General features: G+C 38.3%; 3 protein-coding genes and 1 pseudogene across 4 annotated transcripts; 3 read left to right on the top strand and 1 right to left on the bottom strand.

Annotated features, from left to right (window-relative positions):
• Positions 1-2,854: 2,854 nt before the first annotated feature.
• Positions 2,855-10,383, top strand: LOC137817468 (uncharacterized). 2 transcript variants are annotated; one of them, XM_068620759.2, is made up of 6 exons: positions 2,856-2,985; positions 3,365-3,421; positions 9,156-9,215; positions 9,304-9,431; positions 9,860-10,127; positions 10,219-10,383. In XM_068620759.2, the coding sequence occupies exons 1-6, from the start codon at positions 2,941-2,943 to the stop codon at positions 10,366-10,368; spliced, it is 708 nt and encodes a 235-aa protein (XP_068476860.1). In that variant the 5' UTR covers positions 2,856-2,940; the 3' UTR covers positions 10,369-10,383. The 2 variants fall into 2 exon arrangements, with proteins under 2 accessions (XP_090153127.1, XP_068476860.1); XM_090297001.1 differs by lacking the exon at positions 10,219-10,383 and having other exon boundaries at positions 2,855-2,985; positions 9,846-9,914.
• Positions 5,569-6,900, top strand: LOC150029447 (uncharacterized; annotated as a pseudogene).
• Positions 10,384-15,700: 5,317 nt separating the features above from the next.
• LOC150029446 (putative ribonuclease P/MRP protein subunit POP5) lies at positions 15,701-22,304 on the bottom strand. The gene is made up of 4 exons (XM_090301933.1): positions 21,877-22,304; positions 21,628-21,776; positions 21,419-21,454; positions 15,701-15,835 (listed from the first exon to the last, which is right to left on the bottom strand). The coding sequence occupies exons 1-4, from the start codon at positions 22,052-22,054 to the stop codon at positions 15,716-15,718; spliced, it is 483 nt and encodes a 160-aa protein (XP_090158059.1). The 5' UTR covers positions 22,055-22,304; the 3' UTR covers positions 15,701-15,715.
• LOC137817464 (putative ribonuclease P/MRP protein subunit POP5) lies at positions 17,372-19,523 on the top strand. The gene is made up of 3 exons (XM_068620755.2): positions 17,372-17,638; positions 17,738-17,875; positions 19,104-19,523. The coding sequence occupies exons 1-3, from the start codon at positions 17,461-17,463 to the stop codon at positions 19,250-19,252; spliced, it is 465 nt and encodes a 154-aa protein (XP_068476856.1). The 5' UTR covers positions 17,372-17,460; the 3' UTR covers positions 19,253-19,523.
• Positions 22,305-23,255: the final 951 nt, after the last annotated feature.

Raw genomic sequence — 23,255 nt, 5'->3', positions numbered from 1 at the left:
CTTTCCTCCACCTCCACCACCTCAATCTCCCCGGGCTGGAGAGACGAGGTCCCTTCAATCGCTGGCAGTTTCCTCCTGCGGGGTATAAGAGGAGAGCCAGAACTCTCCTCTTCGGTTGAAGGAGCAAGAACAGCGGCGGCAGTAGCAGCAGCAGATGAAGCAAAGGCCTTCACCAGCCTTTTTCTTTTCCTCTCTGGCCCCGCGCCTTCAGCTGGCGCAACCGAGAGAGGCTGAGCGGCAATTGGATCAGTGGGGGAAGAAGGGGAGCCCGTCCCTTTGGTATCTTGGACTCTAGCGAGCTCCAGCAGGGCCTTCCTCTTGTCTTTCCCTGAAATCATATCTGCATCAAAGAGAGAAGGAAGGGTCAGATGACATAGTTATGCAAATAAGTCAGGATATGTACAAACATGAATGAGAATGTGCAAACATCTGAGAGGTGAAAGAAGAAGAGCCTACCTATATGTTTCTTCAGGGATAGCACATCAAACTCATGTTTGATGAGGAGGGCTGAGCTGTATTTGGCTCCCGACAGCAGCCCGCACAGCTCGCGCTCATAAGGGGCCATAGCCTCAAGACCCCGGGGTTTTTTGAACTCAACCCCAGGAACCCAGTAGAGAGGGTACCCCTCGAGCAGCGTTGGGCTTTGTGGGGTGGCAGAGATCATGTAGAACCTGCCTTTCCAATCTTTGAAGGATTGCTGGTACAGGCCCAAGAGCACCCGTCCAACAACCCCGTTCAAGCTCACCCAGGACCTGTCCCCAGGGTTCTTCGCTTCGAAGAAATAGAGAAACACGTCCACAGAGGCGGGAAGCCCGAAGTAGTTGCAAAGAATTTGGAAAGCTCGGACGAAAGCCCAGGCGTTCGGGTGAAACTGGCAGGGAGCGATGTTGAGCTCTGTCATCAACTCCTTCTCGAAGAAAGTGAAGGGCAGCCGCAACTTCAGTCTTTTGAAAATCGCGGAGTAGACGAAGGTGAAGGGCACCCCATTGGTGGCCCTATCATCCACGCAGATAGGCATCCCTCGGGGAGGGATGCGTATTCGGATGTTGAAATCGTTCTCCCTATCGATGGCGCAGGAAGGCTCGTCAGGGTCATTGCTCAGCAGGGATGTGAGGTGTCCTTGAGGCAGTAGGGTGGACGTCTCAGCAAGCAATGCCAGGGGAGCCCATTGGTAGACCCTGGCATTGTCGTGGTAGGAGGTTGCGCTAGGAGGTGGCGAAGCTGGTGCACTCGCGGGAGGCTGTGCACCAGAAGAGGAAGCAATGACGCGAGCAGTTTGCTTCAAACGAGCCATCGTGAGACAGCTGCAATGGAGGAAAAACGAAAAGTCAGAATGAGTAGAAGAAGAGGAAATGATGTATGGATCGGTGAAAACAAAGAAGGGGAATGAGAAAGAAATGCCCAGGTAAAAGAGAGGAAGGAGGAATAGCAGAAAGCGAAGCAAGGAGCAGGGAAACCCTAGTGCGGGTTGAGTAGAGGAAAGCAGAGAAGATGAATGCATAACGATGAAGGAGATGAATGCAATCGATGGAAATAACCTAAATAGACTGGGAAAGAAGAAAAACCATACCTTTGAGTGATCGCGAGAGTCTTGAAGGTAGGAATCTGAAGAAAGGTGGAAGCGCGGAGAGAAGGTTCGAAAGAAGTCTGAGAGCTAAGTGGAGAAGATGAAGGAACAGTAAAACCCGCGCCTATTTGAAAAGAAGGAAGCGTTAGCGACACTAAGCGCTGGCCGTTTGATGCGTCCACGTGTCGCGAGATCAAGAGAGGGAGTTGAAACGTTAAAGGAAGCCGCACGTGAGGAAAGAAGAAGCGGCACGTGAGATGGCACGCTAGGTGGCACGTGAGCTGGCCCCACATGCCACGTGGACCAAGGGCACAATCACTTAGTCTCTTCACTGAGAACGAGTTCTCAGCTCGAGACTAGGGGGCTTGTGATCCGATCGGTCATCGGTGTTCGATAACGTTAGCAGAAGACGACCGCGTGGACCAATCGCAGGGTGACACGTGGTCAAGGTGACAGATAGATCAGGTGGCGTAGGAACCACGAAGGTGATCGGTGGTCAGTACCAAGTGACCACCGACAGATCAAGTGGAGAAACGCGAGAAGCAATAGAGCACCGATCAGTCATCGGGTGCATTGTCATCGGGGTCTCGTGTTACACGCAGTTAAACTGGGACCAAGGTTCCCAGCGAGAGCGTTACTAATAAACAAATAGAATTAAGAATTTCTTTCTCACATTTCTGATTATACTATTTGGATACCTGACTTACTATAGTTATAAATTTAAATCTAATTTTGTTTTAATGTAGTGATTTTGGAGGTTATTTTCTTTGTTTATGATATTCTTATGCATATGCACTATATATGTATAGTTTTGCATTTTATGTAAAACCATAGGATCTTACCATCCAAGTTAAGATCCCCAATTTACGAGTTTTTAATCTCCTTATCCTAGGTAGAATATTGAGTTTAGCATTGTAAAGGACATCTATCATGTAATGATATAAAACTATTTGAAGCAAAATGCATGCAATCAAGATTGTAAAACTTGAGAGTTCATAGAAACTTGTGAAGGCTTTTGTAAACTTGACTCAAACTTGTAAGAGTTTACTTACCATAAAAAATATTAACAATAAATAACATAGTAATTATACATTTGAACTCCATAATAAAACAATTGTTAAAACAAAAACTTGGCAATAAAACAATACAGTCAACTACAAAAGTAAAGCATCTCGGGTTGTCAATAATACATTTCTACTAAATAAGTTTAAACTACATCAAATAATTAAGAAATAAAATATTATCTCTAATACTTGTTATGGTGAATGTATGATTATTTGGGATTATCTTATTTTGATTTGTAAACTTGTCTTTGTGGTTTGCCGTTATGATGATTTGTTTATACAAGTGTCTAACAAGTTTAATGAATGTAGATGCTAAATCGTCAAGTGGTTAAATCAGAATCTGCTACCATTAAGGTACTCAAATTTGTTTTGTTTATTTTCTTCATATTTATATAAACCTGTGTACCCTATTTCCTATTTAGATTGTAATCTTCAAAATTCTTTAGTTCATTAACACCTTGGTTCTTGTCTCTTTGAAGTCTAGGGCTAAGCCACATAGTCTTAGTTGAGCTGATATTATCTACCTACATACCTACATACCTACATACCTATTTATCTGTATGTCTATTTGTTTACATAGATAGTTAGAAAGATAGATATTTTTATGAAAGAAGTAATTTAAGATGTTGCTTATAAATTTTAATGACTAATCTGGTTCTATTATTCAAAATTTATAGTCTGCTTTGTAATAAATTTATTCAAAAGGCAACCTTATATGTATATGATTGTGCAGATACCTGAACTGGATTTTGAGATTCCACCAGAGGCTCAACGTGGTAGTTTGTCAACGGTACTTCTAATACATATTTCAATTTACTTTGTTGTTTCCCATTCCTGGCAATGACAAGTTTGCTTGTTCAATTTTTTTTTCTGGGTAGGGCAGGGGGTTACCCATTATTTCATTTGTCAGTGAAAATCTCGAGTCTCAACATTGTATTTCTATTTAAGATGGCTAAATTTACTCCGCATGTGTATAATCATCTAGTGAGTAAACATGTCAGTGTCCTTTCTGTTTGGTCGAAACAATTGTTGAATTAAAAAGAAGAGATTGCTATCCTTTTTGTCTTTTTTTTTGTTTGATTTAGTGTAGATTTTTTAAGCTTTTGGTTCGACTCTTGATCATATCATAGGTTTGGCAATTTCTATATGCACCCTTTATTTAGTAGCCAGGAAGATTTTTATTCAATTAAATTAATTGAAACAGTACATCAACTTCTATATATAGAGAACTATAACCCTAAAGTAATTATTACAAAGAGATCTCTAGAATCTTCTATAGCTTCTAACAACTTCTAGTAGTACATTTATATCCTACTAACAACACTCCCCCTTAAGCTGGCGAATGGATATCTATCATTCCCAGTTTGCATGTGAGATCATGAAATTGTTAAGTGGGAAGACCTTTTGTAAACAAGTATGCTAACAAGATGGCACATAAGATGTAATGATAAGGCCACTATCTAGTTTCTCTTTAAGAAAGTGTCGATCTATCTCTATATGTTTGGTCCTATCATGCTGAATTGGATTGTGAGCAATGCTAATAGCTGACTTATTATCACAATAAAGAATCATATACTCTTCACATGCCACTTTAAGATCTTTTAGAATAATTCTCAACCATAATAATTCACATTCCCCTTGTGCCATAACTCAGAATTTAGCCTCTACAGTAGACCTTGCAACAACATTTTGTTTCTTACTTCTACTCACCAAATTTCTAGCAAAAAACATGCAATATCCTAAGGTGGATTTCCTATTTGTGACACCCTTCAAAATTTACATTAGTATACACTTCCATTCTTAATTTTCCATTCCTTTTGAACAATAATCCCCTTCCTGGATTGTCTTCAAATATTGAGGGATTCTATTCACAACTTGTAAATGTCTCTCACTTGGATTAGGCATAAACTGACTAACTACACTTACAACATAGGCTATGTCAGGTCTAGTGTGACCTAAGTAAATGAGCTTCCCCACAAGTCTTTAATATTGACCTTTATTCACAGTAGTTCTGCCTTCATCATTTATAATTTACGGCTTTGTTCTATAGGAACTCTAGTGGTCTTGCAATCAATCTTACTTGTTTATTTTAGAAGATTAAGAGCATACTTTCTTTGGGAGACAAAGATCCCTTTCTTCGAGTAAGCTCAATGTTGTTAAACTCGAGGATAGAAAGAGGATCGGAAAAGAGATAAAATTTTGTAACTCGACCCATAAAGGGTTAGTGGTATATGAAAAATAATGTGAATATGAAAAATAATATTGAATATATAAAATAATTAGACATATATAGTATAATTCGCAAGATTAATGCATAAAATAATTAATAAATTAATAAATATTTAATACAAATAATCTGTCTACGTTAGGTCTTTATATTAGTAAACTGTTGTGCCTTGCTTCCACATTAGGTTTGTGTTTATATTAGTAAACAATGGTGCCTTTAACAAGGCAAGGGAGTAGAAGAAAGGGAAAATAAAGAAGGAACAAAACATGCCTATATAAAAGGCAGTGGGGAGAGGGAGAGGCGCAACGACGAAGAGGTGCGACAACGGAGAGGTGAACAACGGAGGAGCGCGTGATGGAGGGGTGAGTGGCAGAGAGGCGCGGTAACGGAGGTGCGAGTTTGATATTAGGGTTATTCTCGGACATCATTTTCAGAGTTTTTTTTTCAATAGGCTGAGCCGTGACTCCTTGATTCTTTGATCCGGCTACCGACTCGTTAGATCGCTCCGATCCATTTAGGTAGTGATCCACCGTGCGATCCGACACGATTTCTTCTAAAAAATTGCAAGATCGTACAATCTTACGATCTAGATCATGATTTTAACAACATTGAGTAAGCTACTTCTATCCCAAGGAAGTACTTTAATTTCCTAGATCCTTCATTTCAAACTGAGTAGCAATCTTTTCTTTTCAAGATTTGTTTCTCATGTTCATCATCTTCTTAAAGGCATAAATATATTGCTCAATTTTGGTATCAAGCAAGCTTGTCATTTAATCTTGTAAGATTGAAGAGTTTTCAAGATATGATTGCTGCTATAGGTGCTTATGGACCTAATTTGCCAGCTCCTACCTACCATGAGATTAGAGTTCCACTCCTCAATAAGGAAATTGAGTACACTGAAGAATTGTTGAAAGATCATAAATTGCACTGGACTAAGCATGGTTGTTCTATCATGTCAGATGCATGGATTGATTGGAAGCAACGATGTTTGATTAACTTTTTGGTGAGCTCTCTTGTAGGGACAATGTTTGCCAAGTCGATTGATGATTCTAAATTTGTGAAGACAGGAGAAAAACTCTCCGAGATGCTTGATGCCCTTTTGGAGGAGATTTTTAGAAGAAAATGTGGTTGAAGTTATCATAGATAATGGTATTAATTATGTCTTGGTTGGTAAATTATTGGAAGAAAAAAGACATAATCTTTATTGGACTCCTTGTGCTGCCTATTGTATAGATTTGATGCTTGAAGACATTGGAAAAATTCCTTTGTAGTTCCTTGAGTTTATTGAGATAATTTACAAATAAGAGGGAATTGGTAAGACATGCAATTACAAGGTTTTCTACCTCTTATTTATCATTACAAAAGTTGTATCAAAAGAAGGGAAATTTGAGAAAGATTTTCACTTGAAATGAATGGAGCAAGAACAAGCTGTCTAAGGAAGCTAAGGGTAAAGAACCTACACAAATTGTTCTTATGCCTTCATTTCGGAATCATGTTATATTTACTGCCAAAGTCATGACTCCTCTTCTTCATGTACTTTGTTTGATTGATAGAGAGAGAAAAGCAACTATGCGTTATAAATATGAAGCAATGGAGAAAGTCAAGGAAACAATAATGAAGTCATTCAATAACCACGAAAGTAAATACAAGGATGTATTTACAATCATTGATAATAGATGGACATGCCAATTTCGTTGCCCCTTGCATGCAATTGGTCACTTTTTGAATCCAAAGTTCTATTGTCCTAACCCAAAAATGGAATATGATTTGGAAGATACAAATGGATTGTATGCTTGCATTAAGAGGTTGGTGCCAAGTAAAGATGTGCACAAAAAAATTTATTTGACTTGCCTCTTTATAAAAGTTGAAGTGTTCTCTGCCAAAGAATCAAGGAAGACCACAACCCCAGGTGAGACAATTAAACGCTATCTAAATTGGGTTAAGATGTAAATTATATCATATAATGGTTACATTCTAAGTTTTTTTACTTTTATAGCTCAATGGTGGAAGAATTATGGGCACGTAGCTCCCAACTTATAAAAGCTAGCAATTACGATTTTAAGTTTGATATGTAGTTCATCGGAATGTGAGCGCAATTGGAGTTTATTTGAGGAAGTAATAATTATTTCTCATAACATGACTCATTTCATTATTATTTTGTAGAATGTAGAAATAAATTAATTCACATTATACTTGTAGATTCATTGAAAAAAAGGAATAGGCTGTACAAAACGTTGCATGATTTGGTTTACGTAACCAACAACTTGCTCAAAGATACAATATTAGAGATAAAATAGACCCTATTGTATTCAATGGCATGGATGAGTGCAATGAGTGTCATTGTTATCACTTTTCGGTTATGGCGGCGCCATGGCGGAAGACGGTGGCGGATTTTCCGACCACCGCCACAACAAGGCGGTGGTGATGCGGTTTTCCCTTGGAGGTCGCTTTTGGCATCTCAGAAAGCTAACGAAAAACGGAAATATCGAAAAAGGCAGAGAAAAACACTGTGACAACGACGACGAAAGTAACAGCAGCAGCGCACGCTGCGACGATAGCAAAAAATGAAGAAGGGACCTTCGACGCATGAAGAAGATAAAACACCTAAACCTAATTTTGAAAAAACCCTAATAAGTTTGGGCCTTTGGCCCATTCCAACTTTTAACTAATAAAACCCTAAAATCCTCATTATTAAAATAAAATTTGAATGTGCTGCAGCTGCATCAGTTATTTAACCTAATTAAGAGTTCAAAACCTACTTAAATTAAGTTTGGGCCTTTGGCCCATTCCAACGGTTAACTAATAAAACCTTAATTATTCAAATAAAATTTGAATGTGTTGCGGCTACATGAGCTGTTAAACCTAATTAAGAGTTCAAAACCTACCTAAAATTAGTTTTTTTGGGCCCATTTTTGACCCATTTAAAACATTATACTTATTGCAATCCACAATACATTTTTTTATCTCCGCCACAACACCTTCCACCATAACCCGTTATGGTTTCTGTTATAACTTTATAAAGGATTTATGGGGTCTCCGATATGATCCGTTATTCAATATCGATAACATTGATGAGTGGTTAGTGGGGCAAGTAGATGATGATGATGATAATGATAATGAAGAGGGGGGAAATGAGTTGGTTTTTGATGATGATTCCACTCTAAATTAGGCAACTGCTTATGAAGCTTTAGATGTTGGAGAACTAATAATTTACACAAGACAAGTAACCAGTAAAAGAAAGCAACCATCAAGTGGTTGTGGTATTGTCATTGGATCTTCTCATGCTTCTAAGAAAGGTCTAGCTGCAACTCCATCCCCAACAAGGAGGGGCAAAGGGAAGATTCAAATCGGGGTTGGGAATGAATTGCATGATAGCTTTGATTTTGAGTTTGAATAATTACTTAACTTTGACTAGAGTTTCTCTGAAGGGGAAGACGGGGGATATGCCCCATTGGATAATATTGAAGAAGAGTCGGATAGTTAGAAACATAAGATAAATATTACCATGTCCAACTATTGGGATACGAGTCCCATTGGCAAGAGTAATGTAATTACCAGGAAAAGAAACACATGACATTAAAAGAGATGAGTGAGGTGTCATATGGTCTGTCGCACCAAAGTCTAGAACTCAAGAGTCCTTGCATAAATTTTAAGAAACATCAAAAGAGGAATTAGAGTTCTTACCAGTCATGGTTACGAAGCAAGTACCACAAGGTGGCTTACTGATAGACTCCATGAGAGATTTTAAACGTTCAATTTCAGCATGTAATGCAGGCATTCCATTGTCAATTGAAGAGGATGAAGGAAGATCATCATTACTTAGTAGAGTTGCCGTGATAAGATAAATAGTAAGAATTTCTTAGTCTCCCTTGTAAGTATAATGAAACATTAACACAAAAAACTTCAGTGACAGTGAAAGGTCGTAGAAATAGGCCCCAACATTGTGAGCTCTAATACTAACTTAAATGAAATAATATGAATGAAAGAAGATTTTTATTCAATTATATTAATTGAAACAAGACATCAACCTTTATATATAGAAAACTTTAACCCTAGAGTAATTATTACAAAGAGATATCTAGAATCTTCTACAACTTCTAACAACTTCTAGTAGTACATTAATATCCTACTAACATGAAGCTTCTACTAGTACATTTAATATCCTACTAACAACAAGGAATGTAAATCGTGGGCATCAGAGAACTCTTAACTTTCTTTTGTGAAAATTCATGAACATTGAACAGTTGAAAATTTGTAATCAAATGATTCAACAATATCTTTTGTTGTGTAATTATAGGTGGAAGGGATACTTATGAGAGCAACTGATGAACTTCAAGCCCTTCAAGAGGAACGCAAAGTACTATTTGTTTCTGCGCTATATTTTTATTTGATGCATGCATTCTTCTTTAAATAACTTAATTAATGTTATGCTTTCTACCCTCTAGAAAGTGGCTCCGGAGACAGCTGGAGCAATTGATCAGTTCTTGGTGAAACTGCGAGCCTGTGCAACAGGAGAATCATGCATCACATTTATTCTTGATGATCCTGTCGGAAACAGCTTTATTGAAAACCCGTAAGAGATTATACCTTGTAGAAGTATTTTTTTTAAATGAGTAAAAGTATTTTTATTAGAGAAGAGATTATAACAATAGAGGCTAAGGTATCCTCACATACAAGTAAATGACAAAAGGTATTCAGTGATAGCATATGAATTAGCAACCTCCTGGATTTGTTGCTCAAGAGTGGAGTGTGGTTTAGTATGTAAAGTGCTGATCTCTGTATGGGCTAAAATTTAGTCACATTGTGCTTGTGCTTGACTTTGGATTGGATACATTCTTTTATGAATCACACCATATTGTACCTTTTAACTTATTTTAAATTGGTCAAGACAAACATGTATTTGTTGGTGAGGCAAACTTGTACCTTCATTTGGTACTTGGTAATATTAGTCCAATGTTTTAGCTAGTACTATTTTAAGTAAATGCAGAACACATTGAATAGGTTTGCACCATCATCTGATCCATCGTTGACGATCAAGTTTTATGAGAGAACTCCTGAGCAGCAAGCATCATTGGGATACCTTGTTGATTCTGCACAGGCTGAAGGAACTCATGTTGATGCCCCGGGAGGCGGAGAAGCTGTGACTACTGATCAAGTGAGGAGAGAACCACATGGATCAGTAGGGGCAACAGCTGGCCATCGTGCCATTGCACAGAGTAACAGTGCAGAAATTGCTGAAGCCTTGTTTCGATATACTGCACCAGAAGAGGTACAATTGCTGAACTATATAGTTCTGTGTACTGAGCTTTGGCCTTATGTGTTTGTTTATTCAATGTCAAGTTGCTGCCTTTTTTTGACAGGTGATGACTTTCCCTTCTACTTGTGGTGCCTGTGCTGCTAGTTGTGAGACTCGAATGTTTGTCACCAGTATCCTCTTAGCACTTTTCATACTTCCCTTGGGATATTGTTTGATTATGTTACATTTCTTTAGAAGGATTCTGTCATTTTAAGCTCGATGTAAAATTTATTGGGTTAAAGAAGATTTATATTGTGTATGCAAGAGTCCATAGCTTTGTGGGGTAAAATAAAATTATATAAACTATTGGGGCTTATTTTTTTTTATTCCATGTTTGTATTTCAGTTGAAATTTGGAGCTTTAGCACCTTTTTGATCTGCAAAAAGTGAAATTACATAAAATAGGGGATAGTTTTTCTTTATTTCAACTTCCGTTGTGATTCTATGTTTCATGTATTTCAGTTGAAACTTGAAGCTTAGTGTCATCTACTTGGTGCTGAATAGTTTTTGGATAACCATGTGTTCTATTAAAAATCCTGAACATGATCTATCTACTACATCATGAAGAAAATCATAATCAACTTGATCCACATCATCAAAGAGCACATGCAAAAATCCATGAGGTTAAGTGATTATCACTATCCCTATGTTGTTTTGATCTATAAATTTCTGCTTTATTTTGAAGTGAATCTGGAAGATGAGTCATCTGAGCTTGTCAAGTCAACACAAGAGATTAACAGTGGCTCTCTTAGCAAGATGGGATTCACCAAAATAAGTGGCAAATGGGTGAGCAAAGATGGTGATCATGGTGCTTCACCAAGTGCTGCAGCTGCTGATTTTGATGAAGAATATCAAGCTGCTGACATGGATTTTCATCAAGAAGAGCAACCTGAAACCAATCTAGGTGTTGGAACCAGTGTAGGGAATCAAGGAGATGAAATGTCATCCATGTCTTCTTTTGAAAGATATATGGTCAATAGGCTTGATGGATTTGCCGAGAATCAAAGAAATCTTCATGATTTATGTGTAAGCAACTTCCAGAGTATAGACAACAGATTCAACAGCATGGATACACAGTTCATGACCTTGGATGAATAGATAGAAGTTGTTCAGAATCAAATCTTTGAACTGCAGTATGGCAAGGAAGATTAAAGGAAAAACAACTGGTTGAATTCACGAAACAACCGATTGTTTTAGGTCTTGTAACAGTTTAATTGCTTTTGTTTTAAATTTCTGTATGATCTGGAATAATTATTTTTTTATCTCTTCTTTTTGTCTATTTGTCTTCACAAATAGGGGGAGATTTATGTTGTGTTTTCTTTCATTATCTTTTAATTTCTGCAAAACTCTATGTGGTTTATGGATGTTTAAGTAAGCCTTAGTTCTGCTAGTTTTACTGTTGATATATTGTTTCTGTTTTTAACTCTAACCCTATATCAGAGATACTGTGCTTTGCTTAAACTTTGTCTTGCAGGAACTTTTTCAGATTCAATCAAATCCAACACAAGCAACCAGGGATTTGTCTTCATCAAATAGGGGGAGATTGTTGAATCAAGTGTGTTCAAGCTTTGAAGAATCCAAACCCTTTGAAGGTTGATGGAAGGCTGGTTGTATATGCTTGTTGTTGCTGAGCTGTCTTTAGATAGGATCTGGGGTAGATTAACTGTATAAATCCACTCTTGATTGAATCCAAAGCTTAAGCATTCTCAAAAGATCTAGACTTAAAAGTTTGCGAAAACCCTCTTTAAACCATTCACCCCCTCTAATTTAAAGCCATACATTCTAACACAAAAGAGTCTAAGTCCTTGTGTTGTACCTGTTTTGTTGGTGCCTAAGAAAGATGGCAAGTGGAGAATGTGTTTTGATTGTAGAGCCATCAATAACATCACCATCAAATATAGGCATCCAAATCCTAAACTTGATGAATTGCATAGGTCCACTATATTTTCCAAGATTGATCTTAAAAGCGGATATCACCAAATAAGAATCATAGAAGGTGATGAGTGGAAAATTGCTTTTGAGACCAAATTTGGACTATATAAGTGGTTAGTGATGCCTTTTGGACTCACTAATGCACTTAGCACTTTCATGAGGCTTATGAATAATGCATAGGTAAATATGTAGTAGTTTATTTTGATGATATATTAGTATATAGTCAAAGTCTAAAGTCTTACCTTAGTCGCCTAAAAGAGGTTCTTTTAGTGCTTAGGAAAAATAGTTTGTTTGTTAATATATGTACCGACCAGGTCATCGGGTGTGATGACATGGACAAGAGAAAGGTAGGTGGTCAAGAAGTCAACGTAGTCGCCGTATGTAGAAGCGGCGTTCTGCAGTATAAATAATCGGTTATCGCCGAGATGTGTCACCGCCAAGAGAAGGACATCGCCTAAGCAAGACGCCGCTCAAGTAAGACATCGCCCGAAGAGTCAACCCGCGTGACATCACACGATGGAATAACCCTAAGTTGGGTGGCGGCGCTGTGGGACCCTCCGCACAGAATAAACGATCAAGTCAAAGGGGCACGTAACAATGCCCACGTGCCCATAAAAGATCTCCAAGGAAGGCTGCATGCATGAGACGTTATTAATTAGGGCACCTAAACAGTATGATGGCGTGAGAGATACAACGCTCAAGTTAGAGCCCAAGCGGCCACAAGGTTAATCATTGCACTCCAGATAAGGGAAGTCCATGGTCCAGATACGCTAAGGGCCAGATACGCTAAGATCCTAAGGATAGCGGCGTAAGGACATTCTCCAAGGAACCCTAGATAATAGCAGCAGCGCAAAGGTAAACCCTAGTTTTCACCTATATGAAGGGCGCGAAGAGCCCTAGTAAGGTACGTTTTCACAGTTACACGATTTTTAACCTAGTTCTCAGATAGACATATAGAGGAAAAACCCTAGTTGTTCTTGACGGCGCACCCACTGTGAGCACAAGGCAATTAGGGCAACATAGTTTTAGCCACACAGTTTCAGTCATTGAGATTAGCATACAGTTTCTAGTTACTTCGGTGTTTCTCGCCAGCTGACTTGATCGTCGGAGTGCAAACGGCCACGAGGGCGCCCCTTTGTTCTTCTTTTTCAGGTACTCACAGACGAAGCGGAACGAAGGTGCCCTAGCTCGTTAGAACAAGATACGCATAAAGACGACCCAGGTCAACCGGCCGGAACAATATAGATAAAATCACTTTTTGTGTAGATAGTGTAGTGTTTTTAGGTTTTATAGTCAACAAAAATCGGGTACATGTTCAACAACAAGTGTTCACCTATTCCAGTTGTTCGGAGATAGGGATCAATTTCACATGTCATTCCAATCGTCATTCCATCAACCACCTTTCAACTACTTAATATTTTCATCTCAACAACAATTTTTTGTTGGTCCATCAAATTCCTTTGCAACCTCTACCATAACCCCTCCATCTACCTACAATCCAATGTCATCCATGCAATATTATCGACCAACAATGCCTTCACAGGTGTCCATAAATCAAAGTGAGGACAATGAAGTCGAAGACACTTACGATGACATTCCACCTCCGCTCCTTCCTACCGTTCCATCCGAACAACAACCACAAGGACGACCACGAGGACAACGAAGAAGACCACCCTGTGGCACAGCTTCTCATAGATGACAACTTTTCCTACATTTCTATTTTCTAATCATGTATAAATTTTACTTATTTATTATTTTATAAATATTTTTTAAATGCTACCCCTTTTATTTATAATTATATAAATCATAAATGCTACTTCGTGAACATAATTTTAATTTTTTAAAACAACAAAAAATGTTTAATTTTAACAATATTTAAAAAGTGTTAAATATTTTGTATTTATTGCACAACCTATTTTTAACCCAACACAATTTTTTTTTGTCAAAACAAAATGTAGTTTTAACTTTTTTAATATTATTTATCTATAAAATACAAATTTTCACAACGTTGTTGTCCATTCATGTAATTTTAAATAATTTCTAAATTTTTTTATTTTAAACAAAATTAAATTTTAAAAAAAAATTCAACTGAAATTGTCAACAATTTAAATAAAATATTAGAGTTGTCAAACCAGTGTACACTTTTCTCATATTTTATATAAAGTAAAGTTGTTAATATGTTGGTAACTTTAATTTTTAAAAAAATAAAATAAATGACAGATTAATGAATTTAATTAATGTTATCTATACCATTAACAACTTTAACTCGAAAATATCCATTTTCATAATTTTTTTGTATTTGTTTATTTGTGTAATTTTCAAAATGAATTACACTATTTTGATCAATTTTTTCCAGAAGAAGTAGGGATGCCTTGCATGGGCTTACAACCTCAAATGTAATGAGGCAAATGCTCCCTGCACCCAATCATTTTTAACCTGCACCCAACATATTTTTTTAATTTTAAAAAATGCCCTTAATTCCGGAAATAAAAATCTGGAATTGAAAATAATATATTCCAGAAAAATAAATCCGGAAGTAATTATTAAGTTTCGGAAATAAAAATCCGAAAACAAAAATTAAAATTTTATTTCGGACAAAAAAATCCAGAATTGAAAAATAATACATTCCGGAAAAAAAAATCCACAAAAGAAATAATTGTGTTTCGGAAATGAAAATCCAGAAACAAAAATAAAAAATCCATTCCGGATAAAAAAATCCGTAATATAAAATTTCGTTCTGGAAAAGAATATCCGGAACACATATTTCGAAATTTTTTTTTAAGGACAGTTTCGTCTTTTCCGCTGGGATCGGGTGCAGTGATATGGTTCAGGAAGCAATTGCCATGTAATGAAATCTAAATTGTTCAACAAGGGCTTGTTTAAGTTTGACAACGGGGCATAAAAAACTTTTCCAGCAGATACTATTGTGTTTCGGAAATAAAAATCCAAAAAACTCACAATACAAAAAAATGTTTCTAAAAAAAACTGAACATATTCTACATAAGGAGTTCGGAAAACATATTCTACAAAAGGAATGTATTCCATTTTATTTAAGGGCATTTTCTTCTTTTTTTATACTGAAATTGGGAAGTAATTTTAAAACGTTTCATTGTAATTCAGTGTGTTGATTTTGTACAAACTATCAGCAACTGGAAGGAGAAGACCATTAAGCTCCATATACATGCATTGATAATGTGGGGCGTGAAGAATTTGCTGGTAAAAGACTAAATCGAGATACCATACATTCCACGCTCTGCATAACCTTGCTAAGACTGGACTTATATATTAGCATGGTTATAATGTTTATAACTACTCCTCTTTTACGAGTACTGGATAATTTTCTTACAGAGCTGGAATTTATGGATTAGTTTTTTGTCGTTATTTTTCTCACAATACCAAATGACAACTAATACATTTTGAATGACAATTATTACAAAACAAAAGTTATAATTATAGATTTAAATAATGAAAATCTTTTTATTCCTACGTGAAAAACATTATATTTGGTTTAAATCACTTTTCATTAAAAGTATTAAAAAAATTAGAACATTAATTTTCCACCAATCATGAGTAACAAGTTGCAAATAACCTGAAAAATTTCAATGAGACACTAGTTGAAGGCCAAAATACTCAGTGTTCCAAAACTTTGATCTTGTTGAGACAAGAATTCATGCCATCAGAATCGGCAGTAGAGAATCGATCACCAACCATGAGTTTGTACTGTTCAAAGTCTCGGCCTCTCGGCCAAGTCTTCTAAGGTCTCGGCCTCTCGGTCGTCTCGGCCAACTCTTGTAAGGTCTCGGCCATACCGGTAAACTTGCCCCCCAGGCTCAAGGGCAGATGGCATGAATTCTTGTCTCAACAAGATCAAAGTTTTGGAACACTGAGTATTTTGGCCTTCAACTAGTGTCTCATTGAAATTTTTCAGGTTATTTGCAACTTGTTTGCGTTCAATCACAAGTTGCCTCAGAATTCTTCTAGGTTAAATTTTAATCTCTCTAATCATAGGGTATTTGTTCTCTCTGTGAGTTCAGTGCATTTCTGAGTTTACTGGTTATAGTAACTAGTGTATGTTATAGTTACAAGTTTCTTCCGTGAGAGAAGTGTCCTGGGAAAATATGTAAATTTGCGCCTTTGTAAAATAATACTAGATAGATTATTTCTGGTTATAGGAGACATAATTTGCGCCACCAAGTCTCAATGCTTGGCCGACTTTTCGGCCGACCGACTGCCCCCTTGCTCGATTAACATCGCAAGTTCCGGCCGACCACCCACCAAACTTGCTCGATTAACATCGCAAGTAATGGCTGAACGACTGCCCGCTTTTTCGATTAACATCGCAAGTGCCGGCCGACCACCCACCAAACTTGCTCGATGACATTGCAAGTTTGGCCGAACGCCCCCTCGCTCGATTAACATCGCAAGTATTGGCCGAACGATTGCCCGCTTGCTCGATTAACATCGCAAGTTCCGGCCGATCGCTCACCTAATTTGCTCGATTAACATCGCAAGTGCGGGCCGACTGCTCACCAAACTTGATCGATGACATTGCAAGTATTGGACGAACGCCCGCTTGCTCGATTAACATCGCAAGTACTGGCCGAACGATTGCCCGCTTGCTCGATTAACATCGCAAGTTCCGGCCGAATGCTCACCAAATTTGCTCGATTAACATCGCAAGTATTGATCGACCGACTTCCCGCTTGCTCGACTATCATCGCAAGTAATGGTCGGCCGCCCACTACATTTGCTCGATTAACATCGCAAGTAAGCTGGCCACCTATCCTTAGTTGTTCGATTAAAGATCATAATTAAATGGCCGATCGCCCGTACTTGTTCGATTAAAATCACAATTAAAAGGCCGACCGCCTGAGTCCAACTTATTTGATCACACCCTGGGTCACGTCACACCTCGAGAAATGGAATAACCGCATGATCAAGGGAAACCGACCGACACCCATCATTAAAGACTCATCGGACATATCTAACACATCTGCCCTTGAGCCTGGGGGGCAAGTGTACCGGTATGGCCGAGACCTTAGAAGAGTTGGGCGAGACGACCGAGATGCCGAGACCTTAAAAGACTTGGCCGAGAGGCCGAGACCTGATAAGGCTTGGCCGAGACGGCCGAGAGGCCAAGACCTTAGAAGACTTGGCCGAGAGGCCGAGACGAGGCCACACCGAGAAAACTTTGTGCTCTATCACAACTCAAAACACGTGTGCGCACTATTGGGCTTCATGACTCAAAGCCCATTAAAAGACCCGGCCCGTATTTCCTGATCTGACATTATCTTCCAGGGTTTCTTTTTCTTCCTTCCATCGATGCTTTGTGTTCTGGGAATTCGAATCTTCAATTTGCCTCAGCGCGAAGGATCATGGTGGGATTCAGAAACAGATACATGGTGATGGAGGTTTTTGTCAACCCTAATAGAGACAAAGTGGGCAATGATTCTATTATAATTACACAGTTTAATGTCTCCAAAGCTGTGAAAGACAGCCTTTTGGAGAATTTTGGGGAGTGTGGTTTGGCTTCATCGTTGGGATCATTCCAAGGTAAGTGCTAATTTGTTTGATTTCATGCTTTTTTTTTTTTAATTCTACACAATTTGATTTTGATCGTATTAACATTTGCTTTTTGTTTTTTGTGTACAGTTAAGTATGTGAATTCAATTACCCATGTGTGTATAATTCGCGTATCAAGAGAGGACTATCAGAAAGTATGGTCTGCCATTACAATGGTCACAAACATTGCAAACTGCCCCGTCATGTTTAATTTGCTGGATTTGTCTGGTAAACAAAAATAAAATCCTGCTTCGTTGGTTTTTTTTTGTTTAATTTCTTTGGAAATATATTGGAATTGAACAAGGGAGAAAAGAAAAAAAGTGTGTGCTAGATATGATCAGTGTTGTCAAGATCGCGAGTTAACTCGCCGATCTTGCGCTTTTACGATCTTTTTAGGCAAAAACGAGTTGGATCGGAGGTGGGATCAGACCCTCTCTGGATCGGAGCGATCCAGTGATCTAAGTGTTGGATCGATCTATGAGCTTCCGCGATCCATGACGCGGTCCAGAAAAAACCCTAATGCGCCGCTCGTGCTCGCCGCCGCCTTCGCGCACCACCGCAAACGTATGTTGTGACGTCGGCGAAGCATGAAGAAGGAGCTGTGGCGACGGCGCCGCGCATAAGGAAGGAGGAGTTGCGACGGCGCCGCGCATAAGGAAGGAAAAGATGCTGCAGCACATGCCTAAACCTAAATTTTAAGAGTCATAACTTTGGGCCTAAGGCCCATTTCAATTTTAACCTAATAAAACCTAATTCAAAATTTAAATATGGAATGTACTCTGTTATGTGCAGCTGGAATCCTAAATAAAATTCACAGCTTCTGCTCTGGAACCCTAAATAAAATTAACAGCTTACTCAAAATTAGGTTTTTTAGGCCCATTTAAAAAATTACAATTATTTTTATCTCCAACACATTTTCTTATCCTAAATAAAAATCATAGCTGACTCAAAATTATGTATTTGGACCGTTTCATGAATTATCTTATGCATAGAAACTCGAATAGTAACTCTTCCGACTCGAGTTACGATCTCCGAGTTACGAGTTTTTGTTCCCTCTCCGATCCGGATCCGAGTTACGAGTTTGACAACATTGTTTGGGAGGGAAATTGGTTTGCAATAATTTGATATATGCAATTGTTGGGGTGACATGGACTGTGTGCTGCAGTCATATGTATATATAGATTAGTTATGCATTGCTTTTCTTACTTCCCAGTGCGGGTTAGGAGGGATAAGGATTTTATTTAAATCATTTATGCATTGTGTTGATGTATAAAGCATTATGTTTACAGCAATATGAATGAAACTCCAAAATTTTTTGGCATTTTTTATCAATTTGATTGCATCTAACTAGCCATTGGCCGTATTCATGATTTAAACATTTTCTTTCGCTTAAAGATTTGATGTTTAACATAAAATTATTATAAATCCTGATATGAAATGTTAACTTGTGCTTCAGGAAGTATAAGGGCTTGTAAAAATGCTGCCTTGAAGTGTGAGGAATCAAAGTTTGAACATTACAAACTCATGGTTGGTGATCGATTCTCTACTGCCGATTCTGATGGCATGAATTCTTGTCTCAACAAGATCAAAGTTTTGGAACACTGAATATTTGGCCTTCAACTAGTGTCTCATTGAAATTTTTCAGGTTATTTGCAACTTGTTTGCGTTCAATCACAAGTTGCCTCAGAATTCTAGGTTAAATTTTAATCTCTCTAATCATAGGGTATTTGTTCTCTCTGTGAGTTCAGTGCATTTCTGAGTTTACTGGTTATAGTAACTAGTGTATGTTATAGTTACAAGTTTCTTCCGTGAGAGAAGTGTCCTGAGAAAATATGTAAATTTGCGCCTTTGTAAAATAATACTAGATAGATTATTTCTAGTTATAGGAGACATAATTTGCGCCACCAAGTCTCAATGCTTGGCCGACTTTTCGGCCGACCGACTGCCCCCTTGCTCGATTAACATCGCAAGTTCCGGCCGACCACCCACCAAACTTGCTCGATTAACATCGCAAGTAATGGCTGAACGACTGCCCGCTTTTTCGATTAACATCGCAAGTGCCGGCCGACCACCCACCAAACTTGCTCGATGACATTGCAAGTTTGGCCGAACGCCCCCTTGCTCGATTAACATCGCAAGTATTGGCCGAACGATTGCCCGCTTGCTCGATTAACATCGCAAGTTCCGGCCGATCTCTCACCTAATTTGCTCGATTAACATCGCAAGTGCCGGCCGACTTCCCACCAAACTTGCTCGATGACATTGCAAGTATTGGACGCTCTCCAAATTTGCTCGATTAACATCGCAAGTATTGACCAACCGACTTCCCGCTTGCTCGACTATCATCGCAAGTAATGGTCGGCCGCCCACTACACTTGCTCGATTAACATCGCAAGTAAGCTGGCCACCTATCCTTAGTTGTTCGATTAAACATCACAATTAAATGGCCGATCGCCCGTTCTTGTTCGATTAAAATCACAATTAAAAGGCCGACCGCCCCAGTCCAACTTATTTGTTCACACCCTGGGTCACGTCACACCTCGAGAAATGGAATAACCGCACGATCAAGGGAAATCGACCGACACCCATCATTAAAGACTCATCGGACATATCTAACACATCTGCCCTTGAGCCTGGGGGGCAAGTGTACCGGTATGGCCGAGACTTTAGAAGACTTGGCCGAGAGGCCGAGACCTTGGAAGGCTTGGCCGAGACGGCCGAGAGGCCAAGACCTTAGAAGACTTGGCCGAGAGGCCGAGACGAGGCCACACCGAGAAAACTGTGTGCTCTATCACAACTCAAAACACGTGTGCGCACTATTGGGCTTCATGACTCAAAGCCCATTAAAAGACCCGGCCCGTATTCCCTGATCTGACATTATCTTCCAGGGTTTCTTTTTCTTCCTTCCATCGATGCGTTTTGTTCTGGGAATTCGAATCTTCAATTTGCCTCAGCGCGAAGGATCATGGTGGGATTCAGAAACAGATACATGGTGATGGAGGTTTTTGTCAACCCTAATAGAGATAAAGTGGGCAATGATTCTATTATAATTACACAGTTTAATGTCTCCAAAGCTGTGAAAGACAGCCTTTTGGAGAATTTTGGGGAGTGTGGTTTGGCTTCATCGTTGGGATCATTCCAAGGTAAGTGCTAATTTGTTTGATTTCATGCTTTTTTTTTTTTAATTCTACACAATTTGATTTTGTAGCACACATATCCCTAAACACTAATCTATATATACATATGACTGCAGCACACAGTCCATGTCACCCCAACAATTGCATATATCAAATTATTGCAAACCAATTTCCCTCCCAAAGCTCCACTCCCCTCATAATAGGAAGCCTAATATCCAAAACCTCAATTTTCATTCAATAGTTATAATACACATGCTTTTTGTTTTCACATTGATACCCTGATGTCTTTTGTTTTCACATTGGTACCCTGAGGTCTTTTGTTTTCACAGTTAGTAGCTTTGTTTTAATAATAAATTTCATCGTAAATCATAACCCCATAGCAAGATAGGCTCAGCATTCTATTGAAATAATAAATTTCATCGTAAATGTACAAGTTATGAAAATACGAAGTCATTCTTTTGTTGTTGAAAGATAAAGACGAGCGACAGCATAATAAACAAAGGTTTTCTGACAACAGTAGTGCCGCAAATAACAGGATTCTAAATCGAAATCTGGACCAATTTGTTTATGGTATGATCACAAAGCAGACCCTCCAGGGTAATGAAATCCTTCCAAGGGGCTAACCTCTCTATACATTTTTTTTCTGATACACGTAGACATGAGGATCAAACTGAATAGAAAAAAAAAAGCAATAGCACAATGCAAAATTTCCGATTTTTTCACAATTTTCCTTTTCCACGAGATATCATATCTAGCACACACTTTTTTTCTTTTCTCCCTTGTTCAATTCCAATACATTTCCAAAGAAATTAACCAAAAAAAAACCAACGAAGCAGGATTTTATTTTTGTTTACCAGACAAATCCAGCAAATTAAACATGACGGGGCAGTTTGCAATGTTTGTGACCATTGTAATGGCAGACCATACTTTCTGATAGTCCTCTCTTGATACCCGAATTATACACACATTGGTAATTGAATTCACATACTTAACTGTACACAAAAAACAAAAAGCAAATGTTAATACGATCAAAATCAAATTGTGTAGAATTAAAAAAAAAAGAAGCATGAAATTAAACAAATTAGCACTTACCTTGGAATGATCCCAACGATGAAGCCAAACCACACTCCCCAAAATTCTCCAAAAGGCTGTCTTTCACAGCTTTGGAGACATTAAACTGTGTAATTATAATAGAATCATTGCCCACTTTGTCTCTATTAGGGTTGACAAAAACCTCCATCACCATGTATCTGTTTCTGAATCCCACCATGATCCTTCGCGCTGAGGCAAATTGAAGATTCGAATTCCCAGAACACAAAGCATCGATGGAAGGAAGAAAAAGAAACCCTAGAAGATAATGTCAGATCAGGAAATACGGGCCGGGTCTTTTAATGGGCTTTGAGTCATGAAGCCCAATAGTGCGCACACGTGTTTTGAGTTGTGATAGAGCACAAAGTTTTCTCGGTGTGGCCTCGTTTATCTCTCCTCGTATTACGCGTCGTTTTGAAATTTTGAAAATCATAGAGTTAGTGAGTAAGTGGCGCCCTTAAAACATGTGAGTGGAAAATATCCGTTGCGGGACACGTGCACAAGCAAATTCAATAAACAAACATATTTTATTATTTTTACTTTCTTTCCAATGTCGTATTTTCAATGCTTTAAGTTAACGTAGTTCAATAAATTTATAATCTTTTTATTTATTTTCATATTTCAAAACTTTCTTAAATTATACTAAAATTTTGCTGAATTTATTAATTATTAAATTTGTATAGATAAACGGTAAATAGATAAAGTGGGTCTAGATAGTATCTCAGATTAGTTATATAATTTCGGTGCTCCTCACTTCAAATTTTCTTCTTAAATTGTTGATCGAAGTTGACCTGAAGAAGGTACTCCGACAAGTAAGTACTCTGTGTTAAAAGTATATAGTGAAAACTGATTAAAGTGTATATTATACTTCTAAAGAATGTTTATTTATAGTGTTTAGTCATGAGTATTTGCTATAATGGACCGAATCAGTGTTAGCTGATTTCTATCATAATCTCTAATTTATCTGGAGGTATATTGGTAAAATAGTATATTTGGAAAGTGTTCCTGCTAGGGAGATGGGACCTAGAGAACTATTGAAGTCTTCTTCTCCTTCCCTCGGTCGGTCAGGTGACTGGGTGGTGAGCTGAGATTCTTCTCGTCCTCCTGCTTATCCTTCGGCACTCGGCGCTCGGTCGTCGGGTGAACACCGGATGGTGGGGGTACCTGTGAAGGCACTCCGACGCTCAAGTCAGTAAAGCGGGTGGTCAGCTCTCAGGTAGGCAAATCGTAATAAATGACATACCTTACTCCTTGGGATGCATGCTATTTATATTATTCTGGTGGGCCTACCTTGTTGGGCCCGTTTATCGGGGTGGATACCGCTTAGGGTTGCATTACCTAATTCTTGATGATGGATTAGCTTCACTGATCTCGGTTTGAGC

This window comes from Phaseolus vulgaris, chromosome 1 (assembly GCF_051622355.1).
Source record: "Phaseolus vulgaris cultivar YP4 chromosome 1, ASM5162235v1, whole genome shotgun sequence".
Taxonomy (NCBI): domain Eukaryota; kingdom Viridiplantae; phylum Streptophyta; class Magnoliopsida; order Fabales; family Fabaceae; genus Phaseolus; species Phaseolus vulgaris.
The sequence above is the reverse complement of the archived record's forward strand: the minus strand, read 5'-3'. Positions and strand labels throughout refer to the sequence as shown.

What these genes read in the sequence shown, in the direction of transcription:
- LOC137817468 (XM_068620759.2), top strand. Translation starts at nt 2,941, where the DNA reads ATGCTAAATCGTCAAGTGGTTAAATCAGAATCTGCTACCATTAAG. An exon ending in CAGAATCTGCTACCATTAAG is followed by an intron (nt 2,986 to 3,364) that starts GTACTCAAATTT and finishes ATGATTGTGCAG; the next exon opens with ATACCTGAACTGGATTTTGA. An exon ending in GATATACTGCACCAGAAGAG is followed by an intron (nt 10,128 to 10,218) that starts GTACAATTGCTG and finishes TTTTTTTGACAG; the next exon opens with GTGATGACTTTCCCTTCTAC.
- LOC137817464 (XM_068620755.2), top strand. Translation starts at nt 17,461, where the DNA reads ATGGTGGGATTCAGAAACAGATACATGGTGATGGAGGTTTTTGTCAAC. An exon ending in ATCGTTGGGATCATTCCAAG is followed by an intron (nt 17,639 to 17,737) that starts GTAAGTGCTAAT and finishes TTTTGTGTACAG; the next exon opens with TTAAGTATGTGAATTCAATT. An exon ending in TAATTTGCTGGATTTGTCTG is followed by an intron (nt 17,876 to 19,103) that starts GTAAACAAAAAT and finishes CTTGTGCTTCAG; the next exon opens with GAAGTATAAGGGCTTGTAAA.
- LOC150029446 (XM_090301933.1), bottom strand. Translation starts at nt 22,054, where the DNA reads ATGGTGGGATTCAGAAACAGATACATGGTGATGGAGGTTTTTGTCAAC. An exon ending in ATCGTTGGGATCATTCCAAG is followed by an intron (nt 21,777 to 21,876) that starts GTAAGTGCTAAT and finishes TTTTGTGTACAG; the next exon opens with TTAAGTATGTGAATTCAATT. An exon ending in ATTTGTCTGGTAAACAAAAA is followed by an intron (nt 21,455 to 21,627) that starts TAAAATCCTGCT and finishes TTTTCTATTCAG; the next exon opens with TTTGATCCTCATGTCTACGT.